General features: G+C 36.5%; 1 protein-coding gene across 2 annotated transcripts; it reads right to left on the bottom strand.

Annotated features, from left to right (window-relative positions):
* Nucleotides 1–9,067: 9,067 nt before the first annotated feature.
* Nucleotides 9,068–12,840, bottom strand: LOC137028592 (leukocyte elastase inhibitor-like). Of its 2 annotated transcripts, none has more exons than XM_067397578.1 (8): nt 12,783–12,840; nt 12,355–12,531; nt 11,431–11,583; nt 10,906–11,061; nt 10,702–10,819; nt 10,387–10,529; nt 10,130–10,297; nt 9,068–10,044 (listed from the first exon to the last, which is right to left on the bottom strand). In XM_067397578.1, the coding sequence occupies exons 2-8, from the start codon at nt 12,520–12,522 to the stop codon at nt 9,646–9,648; spliced, it is 1,305 nt and encodes a 434-aa protein (XP_067253679.1). In that variant the 5' UTR covers nt 12,523–12,531; nt 12,783–12,840; the 3' UTR covers nt 9,068–9,645. The 2 variants fall into 2 exon arrangements, with proteins under 2 accessions (XP_067253679.1, XP_067253689.1); XM_067397588.1 differs by having other exon boundaries at nt 10,906–11,058.
* Nucleotides 12,841–19,490: the final 6,650 nt, after the last annotated feature.

Below are 19,490 nucleotides of genomic sequence, written 5' to 3'. Positions count from 1 at the left end.
GTATAGATCGAGGTTCAAGTATAGACATCGACGTCACTTTCCCGCCGGAACGCGCTCTATGGGATCAGATTCCCGCCAATAGTATTGCGGTCACGGATCAAAAAATAATACCACATGTATAACACATGTAAAAATATATAGCACAAACTTAAAAAAAAAATAATGCAAAATGATCGGAATGGCAAAGAACATGGTCACGGATCAAAATATAATAAACGTAAATCGAAAAATTAAAAGCACATTTAAAAAACATAACAAGCATGAATCAAAACTTTTAACACATTAAAAATGATATTGCACAAATCTTAAACTTGTGTTTATGCGTTCTTAAAAGTTGTTTTCCTTGCTTTTATTACTCTTTTCTTTCTGCTCTCTTTACATTTTCTGCTTATATTTTACTCTTTTGTGCGCTTGTGCAGTTTTTCTCTTTGCTCTTCTTTCTACGTTCTGCTCTTGCTTTTCCAAATGTTGCAGTTTGAGTTTCATGTAAATTAGGCTGGGCTTAAGCGCCACCATTGGTCCAGTAGTTCTAGATTGACAGCTCCTCCTCTAGCCAATCAATCGAAGGGAGGGAGATGACATCACTTCAATGCGACTCATGGCTACTGATGCTCACACTCATAAAGTAGAAGATAACAGTTTAATCTGAAACTTTACAAGGACTTTCAATCTGTAAAGTTATCTGAACTATGGACAAATAATTCCTCTTTTTGAGATACTCTTTTTATTGTGCAGTCTACTTATGATTGTTAATCTTTATGTTCATAATATATGGTATTTGGTGTTAAAATATTACTTGGCTCATGGTGCTAATATGCTAAGGCTACTGTAGCTAATATATTTCTTAATTGTTGTTAAACGATCATAGGTAAATTAATTCTAAGACTGAATGTATCATCTCTGCATTGACTATGATAGTGTTACAGAGAAGATAGTTACAGAAACCAGGTGGATTTGATATGCAGTGATTTATTCACACATTTATTGTGTTTAATTACATAACTACATAATTGCACAATACTATAAGATTAATTTTTTAAATAAAAACAAAATTACAGATACAGATATGTAGGTGGCGAAAAGTTCATTCAAACTTCTCGTTCAAATCAGGAATTCATCAATGAAACACTGCTGTGTTGCTCAGAGACGAGCGAAGCTGTTCTGCTGTGACATTGTTTGATACTCCTTTCATTAAAATAGTGCAAAAACACATTCAAAATTAACTTATAGCTATATTGATTTATACAACAGCTCAATAAACATTTGCAATTGCTCTAATATTGGGGAAAACACTGATGTGAAGGCTATTGCTTAACTTTATAATTTTATAATCTCAGTGTTAAAATGTGATCAAATTCATAAACCAACACCCGTGTCAATGACATACTGTACATGGAAGACAAAATCTATAAATCTGTTTACAGGAAAACAATACATGACAAAATATGCACAGTTTACTATTACGAGCAACATACGATGATCTAAACCAGTGGTTCCCAAACTTTTCAGAGTGGAGTACCCCCTGAGACACTTACCATCCTTCTGCGTACCCCCTCTCTTCCACTTAGATTGTAAATTTTCCATTAAGGGACAATATTTGCCCCCTAAATTGACTTTCTAGTGCAGTTTTTGATCTTTATGAATACCTTTACAACAATAATAATGTTTTAAATTAAAAAATGTTCAATAGAGAAATATGCAATGCTAAAAACGTGAAAAGTGATTTTAAATACTAAAACCGCCAGTAGATGGCGCCGCGGTAAGTCACTGTCTTAATGCCTGAGTCATCGAGTCATTCATTCAAAGAAGCAAGTGGCTGTATTTATGAATGAATCATGACTTTCACGAACAATTCATTCAAAGTTGCAGATTCGTTCTCGAAGCACTGCTGTGTTGTAATCCTGCTGTTGTTTTCGTTGCAAAATAGAGCAAATACTGACAATACTGTGAAGAATAACACTTAATATTACCCCTTTGTTTGTTGAACTGTTGTGTGGATATTTGGATTTGCATTCTTGCTCATATAATATTATCAACATTAAAAACAAGAACTCACAAAAGGTAGGCTATGTTTTGTATCAAGAGTTTGAATCTTAAATTGATATTTAAGCCCGTTTTGTGCCAGGCTATTGTTCTTCGTGCTAGTAAGTGCTAAATCTGCAGGTACAGAATGGCAGTATGTTGCGCGTTTTGCTCAGGCTGCAGACTCCCCACGCAACCTATACTGGCTATGCACCCATATGTGCGCTGCATGTGGAAATGGACTCTGTCAGATTTGACCCCAAAAGATATGGTATTTTGATTGGATGTCATATGGCATATTGTACCTGTTAGAAAATACATGATCAGTTTTAATGTTATTTTAATGTAGAGAAGAATTAAATGAATGGCACAATTCTGCATTTTGTTCGCGTACCGTTACCCCCTCTGTCACCTCACGTACCCCAGTTTGGGAACTACTGATCTAAACAATTGCCATGGCATATCTTACTTTAAATGTAATTCACGAGCAAATATATTAGCCTAGTAAGGTAGGTTTCATATGTTATATTCTCTTGTGCAAAAGACAGGAATAAAAGAGACAACAAGCAAGCATATTATTATTAATATTATTGTATGAATACTAAAAATATCGAACAGTAACATAAGAGGTATAGACGAGCCAGGCACACATAAGAGTGATGTTGTGAGGCTGCTGCATGGTGGACGCTGCGTTTCACGGTGCCAAGTCCAGTTGTAGGTGCATTAAAGATTAACAATGATAGATCGTCAGACAGGCACAACTGTGACAGGTTGTCGTTAGGATGGTAAATTTAACAATAAAAGATTGTCCAGGTAGAAGTAGCCTATATACCGGTGACAGGTCGAGTTGCAGGTACATATGTATGAAGGTACATATGTACATATGTTATAATGTATATATATACATTATAACAGTGTCCTGCAACACAAAGAGTTTACCACAGCTCGGAAATTGCCAGCTGTGATGGTTATCTTCTCCTGTATGAGTGTGAGCATCAGTAGCCATGAGTCGCATTGAAGTGATGTCATCTCCCTCCCTTCGATTGATTGGCTAGAGGAGGAGCTGTCCATCTAGAACTAGTGGACCAATCGTGGCGCTTAAGCCCAGCCTAATTTACATGAAACTCGAACTGCAACATTTGGAAAAGCAAGAGCAGAACGTAGAAAGAAGAGCAAAGAGAAAAACTGCACAAGCGCACAAAAGAGTAAAATATAAGCAGAAAATGTAAAGAGAGCAGAAAGAAAAGAGTAATAAAAGCAAGGAAAACAACTTTTAAGAACGCATAAACACAAGTTTAAGATTTGTGCAATATCATTTTTAATGTGTTTAAAGTTTTGATTCATGCTTGTTATGTTTTTAAATGTGCTTTTGATTTTTCGATTTACGATTATTATATTTTGATCCGTGACCATGTTCTTTGCCATTCCGATCATTTTGCATTATTTTTTTAAGTTTGTGCTATATATTTTTACATGTGTTTTTAAATTTGTGATTCACGTTTATTATTTTTTGATCCGTGACTGCAATACAATTGGCGGGAATCTGACCCCATAGCGCTCCCTCAGCTGGACTGAGTGGCAAAAGAACCTGCTGCATGACTGGATTTAATAGGGGAAACTGCGAATAAACCATAACTTGTCAAATAAATAGGGCTGTTCGATTCCGGATTTTTTGGAATCGATTCCGATTCCTGTTTCTGGAATCGAAAGAATCGATTCCTAGAATCGATTCCTCACTGTTATTTTCATTTTTTTAATGCCAACACCGTGTCTAACATTGTTGCGTCTTACCGTGCAACACAGCAAGTAACTCTCTACACCGGGCGTGCAAAGCGACCGTTGCAAATCCATTTGTCCTTCCTATTAGACATATTGCGACTGCTGCTTGGTCATAATTAGAACGAGGCATTTACTTCGGGAATTTGTCACGTCGTGCTTCCTGCGTCAGGTGTAGACAGTAGACACACAGTGTAAAGACTAGGAATATGTTCACCATATAGGCTACATGTAGGTAGATTCTATTTACATACATATACAGGGTGCGATTTGTGAATAATTTTTTTTTTTAAATTTATTAAAAACCACAGTGGAGCTATATACTATTTTTGGCAGCTGTTACAGAAAAAAAAAATAATAACCTTGAGATTTGAAGTATTGGATAGCTTAGATATTTGCAACATAGTGTCATTGTAGTGTTGCAAATATCTAATAAATATAATTCTTAATGACTTTCTGATAGAAATGCAATATCAATTGGTAATATTAATAGAATAACGATATACAAACCTTTATATTCAATCGCGTTTGTTCCCATTTATTTTTGATCACACTGCATACACAAACTTTTAGTCCAAAAGTGCGCACATTTGGAGAAATGCACATTTACCTCATATTTCATTAGATATAAGCTGGCCAGGGTTTCATAATTACCGAGGACAGAAAATGTAGTTTGCCACGGGGGTACGGGAATTTCCCTGGTGTACATATATGAATGCTTAAGATGTTTTAAGGCCAACAAATTGGATAACAAAACCATGTCAACAAATAGGCCTACATGCATGCATGCACAGTTTTGAGGCAGCTTTAATCGCATGTTTTGTAATTTCATGACTTAACTTACAACAGAACAACGACGGTCATTGCTCGTAGTTTCGTTTGCGCTTTATTTAAGCTATAATAAAGTTATGCAGCGCGCGCCGGGGCATTTGCACATGTAATTCTTTAGTGCGCGCCACCCACGAGCACAGTATAACGGCTGATTAGACAGTCTTGTTAATTTTTATGAGTTTTACCGAAATAGCCTGACAACATCTCATCTTAACGGCTCTCATCTGACCGCAGTTCACTGTTGTTCAACTGAAGCTCTATCTCACGACCAATTCGTACTTATTCTACGAGGTGGCTATTTCGTATAAATTCATACGACCTCACTCGTGCGAATTCGTACGATTTGTCTAAACCCCAGTGACGGTTAGGTTTAGGGGAGGGGTTTGGGGTAGGTCATTCAATTCATACGAATTTGTCAACTCGTAAAATACATACGATTTAGCAAAAAACGTATGAATTAGTACGAGTGAGGTCGTATGAATTCATACGATTTAGCCACCTCGTAAAATACGTACGAATTGCCGTGAGATCGGAAGCTCCCTCCTCGTCACCTTTTCCGCGCTCGTTTGACTTGCGCCTGGCGCTGAGGCGAAGCCGGATATTTTATTTATTCCCACCGGGATAAAGGGGATAAAAATAATTCAGCAGAGGCAGGGATACATAGACCAGAAGGGGGAAAATCTTAGGCCTTTACACATATAAACTTTTTTAGGGCCTTTACACATTCTTCGCGCGATTGATTGTTGTCGATTGATTTATTCTTTTTGTCCTAAACTACAACAAGCAATATCAAACCCGGCCCAATAACCGATTCTAAAGATCCGGTTGGGTCATCATTGCGCGTGATTGCCTGCCCTACACAATGCTGAAATAATCATCCTACCCTAAACCATACTCTGTGTCACGACTAAATCCATTTAATTAGTCTGAACTTTATTTCTTTACAGGTGATGTGTTTGTGTTAAAAAAGAGGAGATTCCCCTTAATGGAATCGATTCCGACCTTTGGAATCGACTCTCAATTCCCAACGCCTCGGAATCGATTCTTTTTGGAATCGATTCCCAGCCCTACAAATAAACCTAACCCATGGATAATGACATGCAGCCAGGAGTCGTTTTTCCTGACATTTATATGTGCCTGATTTGACGCCGGGGAAATACATAAAGCAAATCTGCCTGTGAATATTTTATATAACTACAATATAGGTAGGTTTAAATCCGTGTAATCACTTATATCAATGTTATATCGTCATATTGTCCAGCCCTAAAACTATATAGTACAGTTTTATAGTTTTTGTCAGTGTTTATTTTAAAACACAATTATGCAGCAGATGGAAAATATTTAATTGATGATCTGCCAACATAATATATAACAATACAAGATCCTCTCTCAAGATCAATAAAGGTACTAAAAACATATTTAAATCAGTTCATGTGAGTACAGAGGTTCAATATTAATATTATAAAGCGACCAGAATATTTTTGGAGCGCCAAAAAAACAAAATAACGACTTATAAAGTGATGGCCGATTTCAAAACACTGCTTCAGGAAGCATCGGAGCACAAATTAATCAGTGTATCGAATCTGCTGTTCGGAGCGCCAAAGTCACGTGATTTCAGCCGTTGGCAGTTTGACACACAATCTGAATCATGATTCGATACTCTGATTCATTGTGCTCCGAATCTTCGTGCTAGAATTTTTGCGAGATAATTTTTCTCCAGGGCTATCCCCACACTTAAGGTGGGCGTGGCGGCCATAGCTGCTTACCATGTCCCTTTGGGTGGTGTATCTGTGAGGAGGAACCCGCTGGTGACACGTTTCCTTTGTGGCGCGTTGAGGCTGAGGCCTGCAATTCGTACCAGAGTTACAGCTTAATATGGTTTCAGAAACGTTTCTGACTCTAAAAACAGTGTTCCTGCTAGCTATATCTTCTCTTAAGAGAGTAGGAGATCTCCAGGTCGATATCCCCCATGTGCCTTAAGTTTGCACCGGCGATGGTCAAGGCATTCCTTTACACAAAGCCTGGCGATGTCCCTAAGGTGCTGACCAACGTATCGCAGCCTATTGTTTTGCAAGCCTACTTCCCTCCTCCTTTCAGAGATCAGGACCTGGAAAAGCTGAACCTTGTGTGCTGGATACTTATGTCCACAGAGCTGCCCTGTGAAGGAAAACTGATCAGCTATTTGTCTGCCTTGGATCGCTTAAAAAGGTCCAGACAGTCAGAAAGTGGATAATTGAGGCTATTGCTCGTGCTTATGAGCCAGCCGTCACCTTTGGCGGTCAGAGCTTATCCTACTAAGAGCATAGTGGCCTCCAAGGCCTTAATTTCAGGTGTATACAAGATGTTTGTGATGTGGCAGGCTGGTCCTCTCTGCTCACATTTGTAAGTTTCTACAACCTGGACCTGCCTCAGTTTCACAGGTGCTCATGTCTTAGTTGTGCTCTACACATACAGGCACCCACCTGTGACATTCGGTCTCGCCATAGGACTAGTTGACACATGTGCTTCAGACGCAGTCATGCAGAGGCATTCCCAAAGCGTTGTTGATGCAGTGTCTCATTACCTTCTGAAGGAACAAAAAAAAAAATATAAATAAAAAATACAATTAAAATTCAAACAAAACCGGTTTCATTGAAAAATCACAAAGTTTTGTCTTTATTTATGTTGAATACGCTGTTACAGTGAATGCATACACATAATTTGTCTTATTTAATACACATCATGTCACTTAATAGAGCCTCATTTAGTGCAGGTGATGGATTTGGTAACAGATCACTGATAAATTTGATATGCAGCAACATGAAGAGACCCGTCCAAAACCACAACCTGAATGAGATTCAAGACAACTGAAATGCATTTCATTTCTTCATGTTACAGTGATACCGCTTGTCCAGCATGTGCATATAAAAAGAGAAAAAGTCCATTACTTTGAATGTAAACATATTTTTTATTTTGAAGCTGAATGTTGTGAGGTTTAGAGTGACTGCAGCACTAGTTATAGAAATTATAATGCTCAGTTGAAAGTTTAAGTCTTTACAATGTCAAATGCACATCATTTCAATAAAAATCATCCAGTTCATATTTTATTATAATCGACAAAGAAATCTACTAAAAAAATATATTTTTTTTCATTTTTTTTTCATTTTCATTTGAAGATTTTTTTTTTTAAATTGTGTTGTCAAATATTTGACCTGCTTCAAATATTTCTTTATCTTTACTTTTATTTTATTCAGTTTTAATTATTTGAGTGCTTCAACTTAAGTTGAATGAAAATGAGAACTAACATTTATTTATGGTTTTAAATTTGGTTAACAATAATAACCCTGATTTAAAACGATAAGAAATTAATGTATTTCAAATAATTATAATGCAGATCCCACAAGTCTCCCCTACTCGATCACCATCTAAACTAGCAGCAGGACTCGCTCATGGGGAGCAGAAGCGTCCGTAAAACAAAATGCTCTTGGTTGGATTGTGTCGGATGAAGAAAAGGAATGGATGGTCTGCGTAAAAGACATGACAACAAGCTGAATCTGTAAATATGATGTCACCAGTGGCTGCAGCTGCTTCGGTTCCTTCCTCATTGACTTCAACAAAGGCTTTATGAATCACCTGCGACAGCACCAGGTCTTTTTTGGAGGACACGCCTGAAAGATTCACCTTCTGCGGGTCAAAAACATCAGTGCAAACACATTATAACCCCTCAGATTTCATCATAACTGTTAAAAATGTTTTTAAAAAGTCCATAAAATCTTAACCTTTGTTCAGTTTAAACTTTCCATCTCTGGTGAGTTCCTTTGGGAATTTCATCTCCCAGTTTCATGTGTGTTCATGTATACATACACACAAATACAAAGCAGTTAATTTAAAAAAATAAAAATAAAATAATGGCAAATGAAGTAATGCATTGGGGGTTCTCAGTTAAATAAATCTTTCAATATTTTCTGTAATGTTCTATATTCTTACTTGATACAATTTGATAAGCGGGTTAAGCTGTGTTGTCATCATGTCATTTCCCATGATGCTTGGGGAAGAGCAAGTTGGACCGCATTTTTAACCAGCTTGCACCCTTTTTCTTCTCACACATCTGAGAAATGCATTTTCAGTTTTGCAGTTGTTTGTGCTTATTTGAATTATTTTTTTTTTAGAGATTACAAATATAAAACAATTTACCTCTTTACTTAGAAAAATATTGATCTGCAATGAGAGCTTCTCAACGCATGTGTGTTGTGGACAGACTCGCGTGCCAACTCAAAGCACATGCACGAGTGTTCACGCGAGAGTTGGCATTGTTGCGTGAACATGCTTTAGATAATATTATTTTATACAGTTTTTTGCACAAACAAAGCACTCAAGTCAGTTCATAAAATGTAAACATTTGTAACACCGGGTTCTATTAAATTACAAAAAAACAAACAAAACTGGTTTGATTGAATAATTGTAAAGCTTTGTTTCATTTATGTTGAATACATTGTCACAGTGAATGCATACACATTATGTGGCATATTAGAGCTTCATTTCATGCAGGAAACAATACAAATAAACTGATGGATTTGATATGCAGCATGAAGAGACTCAACCTGAATGAGACACAAGACAACTGAAATGCATTTCATTTCTTCAATCATAAACACTTATCCTGCATGTGAAGAGAGGGAATGTCCATTACTTTGAATGTAAACATATCTTTTTTTATTTCTAAACTGAATGTTGTGAGGTTAGAAATTATAATGCTCAATTTAAAGTTTAAATCTTTACACTGTTGAATGCACATAACTTCAGTAAAAAAGAATCCAGTTGATATTTTAGTATCATTGATAGTTTATAATATTTTCAATTAGATTCTTTTTATATATATATTTTAATTTTAATTTTAAAGTTTTTGTAATTTTGTGGTTTATCTTGTCATTTTATGTCTATACATTTAAAAAACATTTTTTTCCAGAGACTCCCCTCCTCATTCACACCAGATCACCATCTAAACTAGCAGGAAGAGTCTCATGCAGCAGGACTCGCTCATGGAGAGCAGAAGCGTCCATAAAACAAAATGCTCTTGGTTGGATTGTGTCGGATGAAGAAAAGGAATGGATGGTCTGCATTGAAGTACTGTGGGGGGATCATACACCGTGACGCCACGATGGCGGCGGTGGCTGCAGCTGCTTCGGTTCCTTCCTCATTGACTTCAACAAAGGCTTTATGAATCACATGCGACAGCACCAGGTTGCTGTTGGAGGACATGCCTGAAAGGTCTGCATTTCCAAAAACATCCTTCATTCCCATGCTGATCAGAAGACTCTTCATGTCGTATTTTTCCTCCATCTTGAATTTGGGCAGAAATACTTCAACTTCTTGTTGATACATGACTTCTGGTTTGGTCCACTCCATGAGCTTCTCGTAGGTCAGTGCCTTTTCAAGCTGGATAATAGAAGAATAGTTCAGTCACAATGAAAACTGTATTATTGGTAAACATCTGGCTGGTCTAATAAAACATTCACATCACCTTCTGAAGGCCAGTGGTGTTGTCTTCCATCACATCAGGAAGGATGATCAACATACTGAGATTCTTCCCAACATACGGCAGCTCCAGAACCTGACTGTTCATCTCTGGGATGAAGGCCAGAGGAAACTTTGACTTCTGATGCATCATTTTCACTGGTTTAGTTTGAATCTGCAAAACATCAGTGGAAACACTTTATAACCCCTCAGATTTCATCATGACTGTTAATTTGTTTTAATAAAAGAGCATGAAATGTCAACCTTGTTTAGTTTAAACTGCCCATCTCTGGTGGCTTCCTTTGGGAATTTCTTCTCCCAGTTTCCCTTAAAGTAGATGGCGTTCACCAAGACCAGTCTCGTCATCTCATCGACAATTCCCTTTGGCAGCAAGTCCTTGATTTTCTCTAAAATACAAATGGAAATTATCCACTGTAAGCAGTGATGTGAATAGATTGGTCTGATATTTGTACTATATAGCTCAACTCAAGAACCCATGAAGCCAAACACGGCCCTTGAAAAGACATTTTTGCTGAACCTAAAGTTTAATATTCAGAAAAAGTTTATGCTGGATTTCACCTTGTGTTTTTTTCTCCACCCATTTGTTGATGGTGACACGAGCAGCCTCTGATTTGGTCCTGAAGTCCACCTCCTCCAGTCCGGCTTCATAGTATCTTTTTGTGTCATTGAGGAATTTCTGTAATACAGCAAATCGATTGAGGTGAAAATGATATTAGAGCTGAGAACATTTCCAGAACCTCCAGTGAATAAACTGAGTCTTACCTCAACAAACTGGTAGGATTGCTCTCCGTAGAGGCGGTTGGCAACACTCAACACATACGGGACTCCTGGTTTGTTCAGCTCACTCATAAACTTGTTGAAGCTCAAATGAATTTGGTCCTCTGATTTTTGTCCAGGTACCTGCTGAGCAGGACACTTCTGCGTGCATCAACAATGTCAATTAGAAAAACCGAAAGGATACATGCAAATACAGCTATTATTATAATCATAAAGTCATGAGGTTAGTGTTTGATGAGATTTACATTTACATTTAGTCATTTAGCAGACGCTTTTATCCAAAGCGACTTACAAATGAGAGTAGTAGAATCAATTAAATCAACATGAGAACAACAGTATGTAAGTGCTGAGTGAAGTCACAGTTATGTCAGTAAAGTGCTCATAGCGATTTTTTTTTTTTTTTAAATAAATAAATACACAGATAGGAGAAGAATATTAGTCAAGGTAAGTGCTACTACTACTGGGTCAAGTGCTGACGAAAAAGATACGTCTTTAGCTTTAGCATCATACCAAAACTCTGAGTTCAGCAGGTATCGGAGCTCTCTGGGTTTGTTGCATCATTGATGGTTCATGGTGACCCTTGACGCCATATGTTATCTGGGTTGGTGGATGAGGTCCTGGAGTCGCGGCACCATGTTTGGGAGGATTGTTAAAGCCCAAGACCTACACAGAATTATTGCGATAGAATTATTAAAGATAACCTCACAATTCTGATAACATATAGTGTAAATGCACTACTCAAATACCCATTGGAATAATAAAATGCACTAGAAGGCAATTTACTGTGCTTGAACTCTATTTACACAGAGTCTCATTCAGGAAACACAATTTCCTATTTGTGCTCTTTTACATGTATTGTTGCTTACAGTTTAACGTTAAGAATGTTAAGTTCTTTGAAACTTGGAATTTAGAAGAAAATGTTCTATATAGAACCTTTAAAGGTTCCATCATGTGTTTCAAATATAGAACCATAGGGATCCCCATCATGGGATCATTGATTTAGTTTTAATTAATTAATTTTAAACCATTTTTTAAATGTTATAACATTTTATGAAAGAATCAGCTTGAAAACATATTTTATTACTAGAAAGAAGAAGAAAAAACTTGTTAAACATGAATGTACTATTCAAACATTTAAGACATTTCTCCTTATATAGAATCTTTTTGTCATAAAGGGATCTTAAAAATTGAGTGAAAATTCTATATAGAGAACCTCACCAAACTTTTTTTTTTAAGAGTGAAGTGCACAAGGTGTATTCTTTCACAGCATGGTGAGGACGAGTAAATAATGTAAAAACAATGTAATTGGGTGAGCTGTCACTTTAAAATTCAGTTGTGAAGCATGCACTTGTTTTGCAAAGGCTTGCATCACTTCCTGCTCTCTCTGTCTCACCCGTCACCCTCTTTTAAAAGTAGATTGTGTGAGATCATCACCTGAATCATCTGAGCTGCTGTGTTTCCTCTTGCACCGAGCGACACCATGGCCAGAGCCGAGGAGATGCTGACAGGAGAGTAGAACACATTTCCTGATGCGTTTTCTTTACTGATCTTCTTGAACAGGTTGAGGGAGAACTGAGTGTTTGCTGCAGACAAAGCCTCCATTTTCACAAGCTAGAAAGCAGGAGAGAAATATGATCAGCATTACAAAGTGAAAAGAATTTCAGGATATTTTCTGTTTAATTCCCCAAACCACTCCATTGCTAAGTTCAGTTGTCATTTACTGTGTAAACAACATCACATGCATCATTTCCATCATTACACATACAGAACTGAAAATATGTTCTATTCTACCAGTTTTTACTCAATAATTGTATTAAAGTACTTCTAACAAACTTCTAAGAAAAGTTAAATAAAAGCATTACCTCGAGTATTCAAGTTTCCTCGTGTGTCGGAGTTGAATGAATGATCTGCTGAGTGTCATTCTAATAAAGGCTGCCTCGCCCTATAAGAGCCCATCCTCTAAACCAAATCCAGCCCTTCTGTACAACTAAAGGCTTCTTTAGAAACTTGTTGCTTTGACTGTTGACGGGAATGCAGGTGGCTGTAGTCAAGGGGAGGAGTGGAAACTGCTGTCAGGACAGGTGTTTTATTTGCAGTAGATCAGCCATCCACAGAAATAACATGGATGAAACATCTCTATCATTTCTGTTAATTTTTAGTGTTCCATTAATATTGTTCTGTAAAAGTCACAATTTCATACAGATATCAAGTTGTTAGAGCTAACAGGGAATGTGTTTTGACAAGGTTTCTCTCAAAGTTCTAAACAAAAACATTCTTTATATAAGGTTAATAAAATGTTTGTTCAAAGTTATTTGGTCTTTAATAATGTTCCCAGAAAGTTCCACAAAAAAACATTACCTGTACATTATTCATGGAACGTTTTTCTTCTCTGAAACATTTTTTTTAAAAATGTTACTACTTCAGTAAAATGTTCAGTAAACATTCAAAAGTAACTAACATAATGTTTGCAAAATAATAAAATAGAACATTGTTTAAATGTTTGCATAACAAAATGTTTTTAAAACATTTAGTTTTGAAAGAGAACATTTGAAATATAATCAGATTTTTGAAATCTGATTATAAATAAAATTAGATTGAGACATAAAATGTGGCATATATCCTACAGCCATATATCTGTCGGTCAGGCCGACGTTTTTCATTGGAACAGTTGTGAATGTAATTAGGCCTGCCTGTTTAAAGTAAAGGTAAATGATGTCAGAGCTCTGAGTCTTCTTGGGTGTGACTGTATGAGGACATGTGTGAAAACATGCTTTCACCAACATACAGTAGGGCTGGTGTAATCGGTGTGTCTTTGGATTTGTGCCAAGTAGATTATAATTTGAAGCCAAAGAATGCTAGTTATGAATCTGCAAACCACAAGATATTCTTGCAAAAGATTTCAGGGTTTGGCTTAGAGGGTTTCTTCTCACATATTTGACACATGGATGTCCAGTTTTGCAGTTGTTTGTGCTTATTTGAATTCACTTTTTAGAGATAGCAAATATAAAGCAACTTTACATTTATACTCAAATTTATAGTCACTGTGTGTGTGTGTGTTAATATCAGGTTGCTCCAGTCATATTGTCATTGAAATACTGTAAACCACTTTGGATAGTAGCATCTGACAAATGCCAGTTTGCTTTGTACTTTCTTACTAAATATAACTGTGAGTATGCACATGATATGTAGCATTGCCTAAATGCAACTGACCCTTCGCAAAGACCCGCCGCCCATAGTTACTGTTGCTTTGTCAGACAAGCCATGGCACTGTCACACCACACAGAGGGAAAAATACATTGCGGAGCAAAGAGGACACTGACAACACGTCGACAGACAAGATGGAGCAGGTTACTTATGATATTAAACAAAGTCCCAGCTTTCAAATGTGTAATTTTTTAAGAAATTCTAACAATGTGTCGTGACAGATTGCTGTAGTGCCTCAGCTCAAGTGGCTCTTGAACCGATCATCTCATTCTACTAGTTCATTAATAGCATCAAATAAACATGAATGAACATGAGAAGGAATATTGTTTTAAATGCAGAAAGACATCAGTACACACCATTTTTCAAGTTCAAGTCCACCAAGGTTAAAGGATTAGTTCACTTTCAAAGAAAAATTTCCTGATCATTTTCTAACCCCCGTGTCATCCAAGATGTTCATGTCTTTTTGTTTTTGATGAAAACATTCCAGGATTTTTCTCCATATAGTGGACTTCAATGGCCTCCAGAATGTTGAAGGTCAAAATTGGTTTCAGTGCAGCTTCAAAGCGTTCTAGTTGATCCCAGACGAGAAATAAGGGTCTTATCTAGAGAAACCTTCGCTCATTTTCTAAAAAAAATTAATAATTTTTTTTATATGTTTTAACTATAAATACTCATCTTGAACTAGCTCTCTTCTTCTCTATTTGAATTCCAGTAGTGTAGACGCTGCTAAGTGTATTACTGCCCTCCTCAGGTCAAAGTTTGAACTAAATTGTCATATACAATATGCTAGTGCAAGTATATAACAATTAGTTCAAACTTTGACCTGTGAAGGGCAGTAATACACTTAGCAGTGTCTACACAACTGGAATTCAAATAGAGAAGAAGAAGAAGAAGAAGAAAAAGAAGAAGAGAACTAGTTCAAGATGAGCATTTATGGTTTTAATTTTTTTTTTTTAGAAAATGAGTGATGGTTTCGCTAGATAAGACTCTTATTCCTCTTCTGGTATTGTTAAAAGCCCTTTGAAGCTGCACTGAAACCGTTTGCGCTCCACTGAAGTCCACTTCAATAATAATCCTGGAATGTTTTCATCAAAAACCTTAATTTCTTTTTGACTGACGAAAGAAAGACATGAACATCTTGGATGACATGGGGGTGAGTAAATTATCAGGAAACTTTAATTTGAAAGTGAACTAATCCTTTAATCTTCTAAATCCTGACTGCTTTGTCTGACAAAATGACGGATTCAACGATATAATTGGTTAGATCGCTTGTCAATCATACTTGGCAAAGGGCCAAAATTGTAAACTAGAGGCATCTTTACACAGAAAAAGCGGCACAGAAACCAACTCTGAAGCGGCATAATACCACAAAAATGTGCATTTACACAGAACGTTTAATGCTGTTCTGAAGTGGCATAAACGCATTTACACAGGAATTAAAATCGCGGGAAACAATGCTTTGAACATAAGTATTTCAAAACTAACAGTTTTAACAAAATTAATTTAAAAATAATTAAATAATAAACAATTAAATATAACTCGAAATAAAAAAAATACGAACATTTAAAGTAACAAGTTAGTAAACTGCGTGCTATATCTCACGCTTTGATGTTTGTCATAATAAAAATTGAACGATGCAACAATTATTAATTATTACACCGGGTAGTTCACAACAGGATTAAAAGAGGTCGAACATTTTTTTTTTTTTTTTTTTTCAAAGAGACAGAAACAACAAATGATGCCAGCATTTGCGTGTATCAGGAAGCAGCAAATCACCAGACCGTCGTGTGGGTGAAATATCGTCCTCAAGGAGATGATTTTTGGAATATAATATAACAGTACACAATCAAAGTGACGCCGATTGTGTTAAGCATTTACCTTATCCGACAGAAATGTAGCAGCGCGTTGACCCGACAGTCTCTTAATAGGAAGATTACAAACGGCGAAAGCCAATTGATGACACACGACGATTCTTTGCTGTTATTTTGGTGGTTTGCTTCACGACGTAAGCACAGGACTCTTTTACTTTAATGCCCCTTGTTGGAAGACATTATTTTTATTATTTATAAGTTATATGTTTCGATTCCTGCTTCTTGAATCTCGCGCCGCCTGAGCTGACTGGAATGCTTTTGGTTGTTATGACAATGACGTAGTTTAGAGCGGCTATATTTCGCGTTCATTTACACTGAACCAGAACAGTATCAGACTCGCCTTTGATACTAGGGGCTGAGGTGGGTCAGACCCGGCGTATTTTAGGTCTTCTTTAACACGGCGTTGCGTCTTTACACTGAATTCTGAGCAGGTGACCCGCTTCAGAACAGCCATAAATCGGCTGTGTAAAGATGCCTTAGGAGTAATAATATTCTTTCAAGATTAAAAAAAAAAAAAAAAGTTAGGGGTTTAACTATATTCAAACCGAACTGAAAAAAACACGATATACCAAACACGATAAACGCCGCAATAGGCTACTCTCATGGCGTACCGAACACACCCACCCTCTGCTGCCCTGCCCTGCCCTGGTCCATGGATCTACACGACGAATAGAGAATTGTAGCCTAACCACCATTAACCGCCAATAGTCGCAATAATCTCCGCATTTTGTTATTTTTTATAAGAAATTTCTGTACAGGCGCCTCATTTCAAGCGGCAGCGCTGAGCGGGAGTGAACGCGATCATCTCATCCTCTTTACAGAATAAACATGAATCAACATCTGAAGGTATGTTGAAAGATACAGTAACAGTAACGTATCATCGTGTAATCACTCAATCAATGTTTCAACGGTGGAAACACATCAGTAAAACAGCTTGTAAACACTGTCACGTAGCATTTATCTCAAGCAAGTCCACATTGTTAGTTTGCCAGGGAAATTAAATCTTTTGCTAAATATATGCACTATTAGTTTTACTTAACTTGTTAGTGATGTCTTGATTATTTAATGTATGTTCAATTAAATCTGACATGAAAATGACAGCCACTGCAGGGCTCAACGCTAAGGATTTTTTCCTTGCCCCGCCAAAATTTTCACTTGCCCCACAACAAAAAAAGAAAATGGGCCTATAAAATAAGCCAAGTTATTGTTTTCGTTGTTTTTGATACATGTAACCTTAATAAATAAGGTTATGACACCAAAAGCTACTAGATTAACTCACTTAAATTTTAAATATTGTTAGATAAATAAACAGCAAGTAATAAAATGGTAATAAATAATCAAATTACGAGGACTAGCACAAATGAAGACAACAGAAACAAAGGAAATAAACAATGCTTTTCATGTTTTTCATGTAGGTTTAAACAGGAGGTTTTCAGGTACAGAAATTGTAATATCTATAACCATATAATTATAGATATATAAAACTATAACTTTAGATTAAACTTTATTAATCACTCGAGAGCAGTCACAGATGCATAAATAATGTCTTGAAATGTTGAAAATATAAAACGTTAAATACTGTTATTTGAAATTATTTTAAAAATGAAAAGACACCATAAAGCTGAAATTAAACTCGCCAGTAGGTGGCAGCAAGTCCCTGCTAATGAGCGAGTCATTGAGATTCAACCGATTCATTCAAACGGCTGATTCATTCAAGAGGAAGTGTTCACTGTAAAAAAAAAAATCCGTAAAAAAACGGATAATGTACTGGCAGAAAATTACTGGTACATTTTCCGTTAAGATTACGGACACTTCCTTCAATTCAAAAACTGAAAATTCTGTGGATTTACAGAACATCCTCCATAACTTTACATACACTTCCGTTAATAAAATTTCCGTAAAAAAACGGATAATGTACTGGCAGAAAATTACCAGTACATTATTCGTTAAATTACGGACGTTTCCTTCAACTCCATTACTATAAAATACTCAATTTCTATAAAATTATAGTATATCCTTTGTAGCAAATAAATCAATAACATATGTAAAATTGAACATTGTTTATTTATACGTTTTGCAAACATTCTAATAAAATGTATTCAATGAGTAAAGACAAAGTATGGGCAAATTAAACAATGTGTAAAACAATTTAAAGTAAAGTGAAATGTTCCAGTGCTGATGACATTTTTTCTGTAAAGTCCGGTATACACCAAGCTGATGATCAGCTGTCAGGCAGCGTCGGCCTGTTTTTGAGTGTCAGCTGACTTGGTTTACAGTCTGTGTAACTGCAGCCTGCAGAGTCGGTTTCCCTTTCTGAATAACGAACATAGATGAATATATATGAAGCAATAGACGGCTGTCTCCTTACACACAGATGCAGAACGTATGTGGTAGCTGACAGTCGGCTGTAGTCCTTTATGTGTCCAAGAGCAGATTTTTTTTCCCGACACGAGGCAACACCAGTCGGCTTTCATCAGCTCTACTACTCTGCCATCAGCTTGGTGTGTCCCTATACTAAGAGAAGACAACATTCGTCAGTATTAATTTTGGGTTAGTTCATCCAAAAATTTAATTTGTCATTATAAGGTTAGTTAACCCAAAAATGAAAAATCTGTCATCAATTACTCACCCTCATGTCATTCTACACTGTAAGACCATCTTCAAAACACAAATTAAGATATTTTTGATAAAATCCGCTGAATTAGTGAAGCCTCTATTGCCAACAAGAACACTCCCTTTTTCAATGCCCAGAAAGCTACTAAAAACATTTAAAACAGGTCATCTGAGTACAGTGGTTCAACTGATTCGAAACAAATGATTCATAAAGTCTCATGAAGCAGTGTTTTGAAATCGCCCATCACTAGATATTGTGGAATAAAGTCACTATTTTGTTATTTTTGGCAAACAAAAAGTATTCTCATCCCTTTATAATGGCTGAACCACTGTACTTGCATGAAATGTTTTTAGTAGCTTTCTGGGCTTTGAAAAAGGGAGTGTTCTTGCTGGCGTTGGAGGCCTCACTGAGCCATCAGATTTCATCAAAAATATCTTAAAGGGTTAGTTCACCCAAAAATGACAATAATGTCATTTATTACTCACCCTCATGCCGTTTTACACCCGTCAGACATTCATTCATCTTCAGAATACAAATTAAGAAATTTTGATTAAATCCAATGGCTCAGAGAGGCCTGCATAGACAGCAATGCTACTTCCTCTCTCAAGATCCATAAAGGTGTTTTTTTTTTTAAACTGCATCAGTTGTGCTACCTTAATATTTTAAGCGACGAGAATACCTTTTTTGCGGCAAAAAAATATAGTGATGGGCCAATTGCAAAACACTGCTTCAAAGCTTTACGAATCGAATCAGTAATTCGGAGCGCCAAAGTCACATAATTTCAGCAGTTTAGCCATTTAATAGGAGATCTGAACAACTGATTCATTTCGTAAAGCTCTGAAGCAATGTTTTGAAATCAGCCCATTACTATATTGTTGAAA

The sequence above is a fragment of the Chanodichthys erythropterus genome, chromosome 2 (assembly GCF_024489055.1).
Source record: "Chanodichthys erythropterus isolate Z2021 chromosome 2, ASM2448905v1, whole genome shotgun sequence".
Taxonomy (NCBI): domain Eukaryota; kingdom Metazoa; phylum Chordata; class Actinopteri; order Cypriniformes; family Xenocyprididae; genus Chanodichthys; species Chanodichthys erythropterus.
This window is presented reverse-complemented; position numbering and strand designations above follow the sequence as displayed.

Coding starts and splice junctions, on each gene's coding strand:
- LOC137028592 (XM_067397578.1), bottom strand. CDS start 12,522: ATGGAGGCTTTGTCTGCAGCAAACACTCAGTTCTCCCTCAACCTGTTC. Junction 10,820..10,905: donor AATCCTACCAGTTTGTTGAG/GTAAGACTCAGT, acceptor GCTGTATTACAG/AAATTCCTCAATGACACAAA. Junction 10,045..10,129: donor ACACCACTGGCCTTCAGAAG/GTGATGTGAATG, acceptor TCTATTATCCAG/CTTGAAAAGGCACTGACCTA.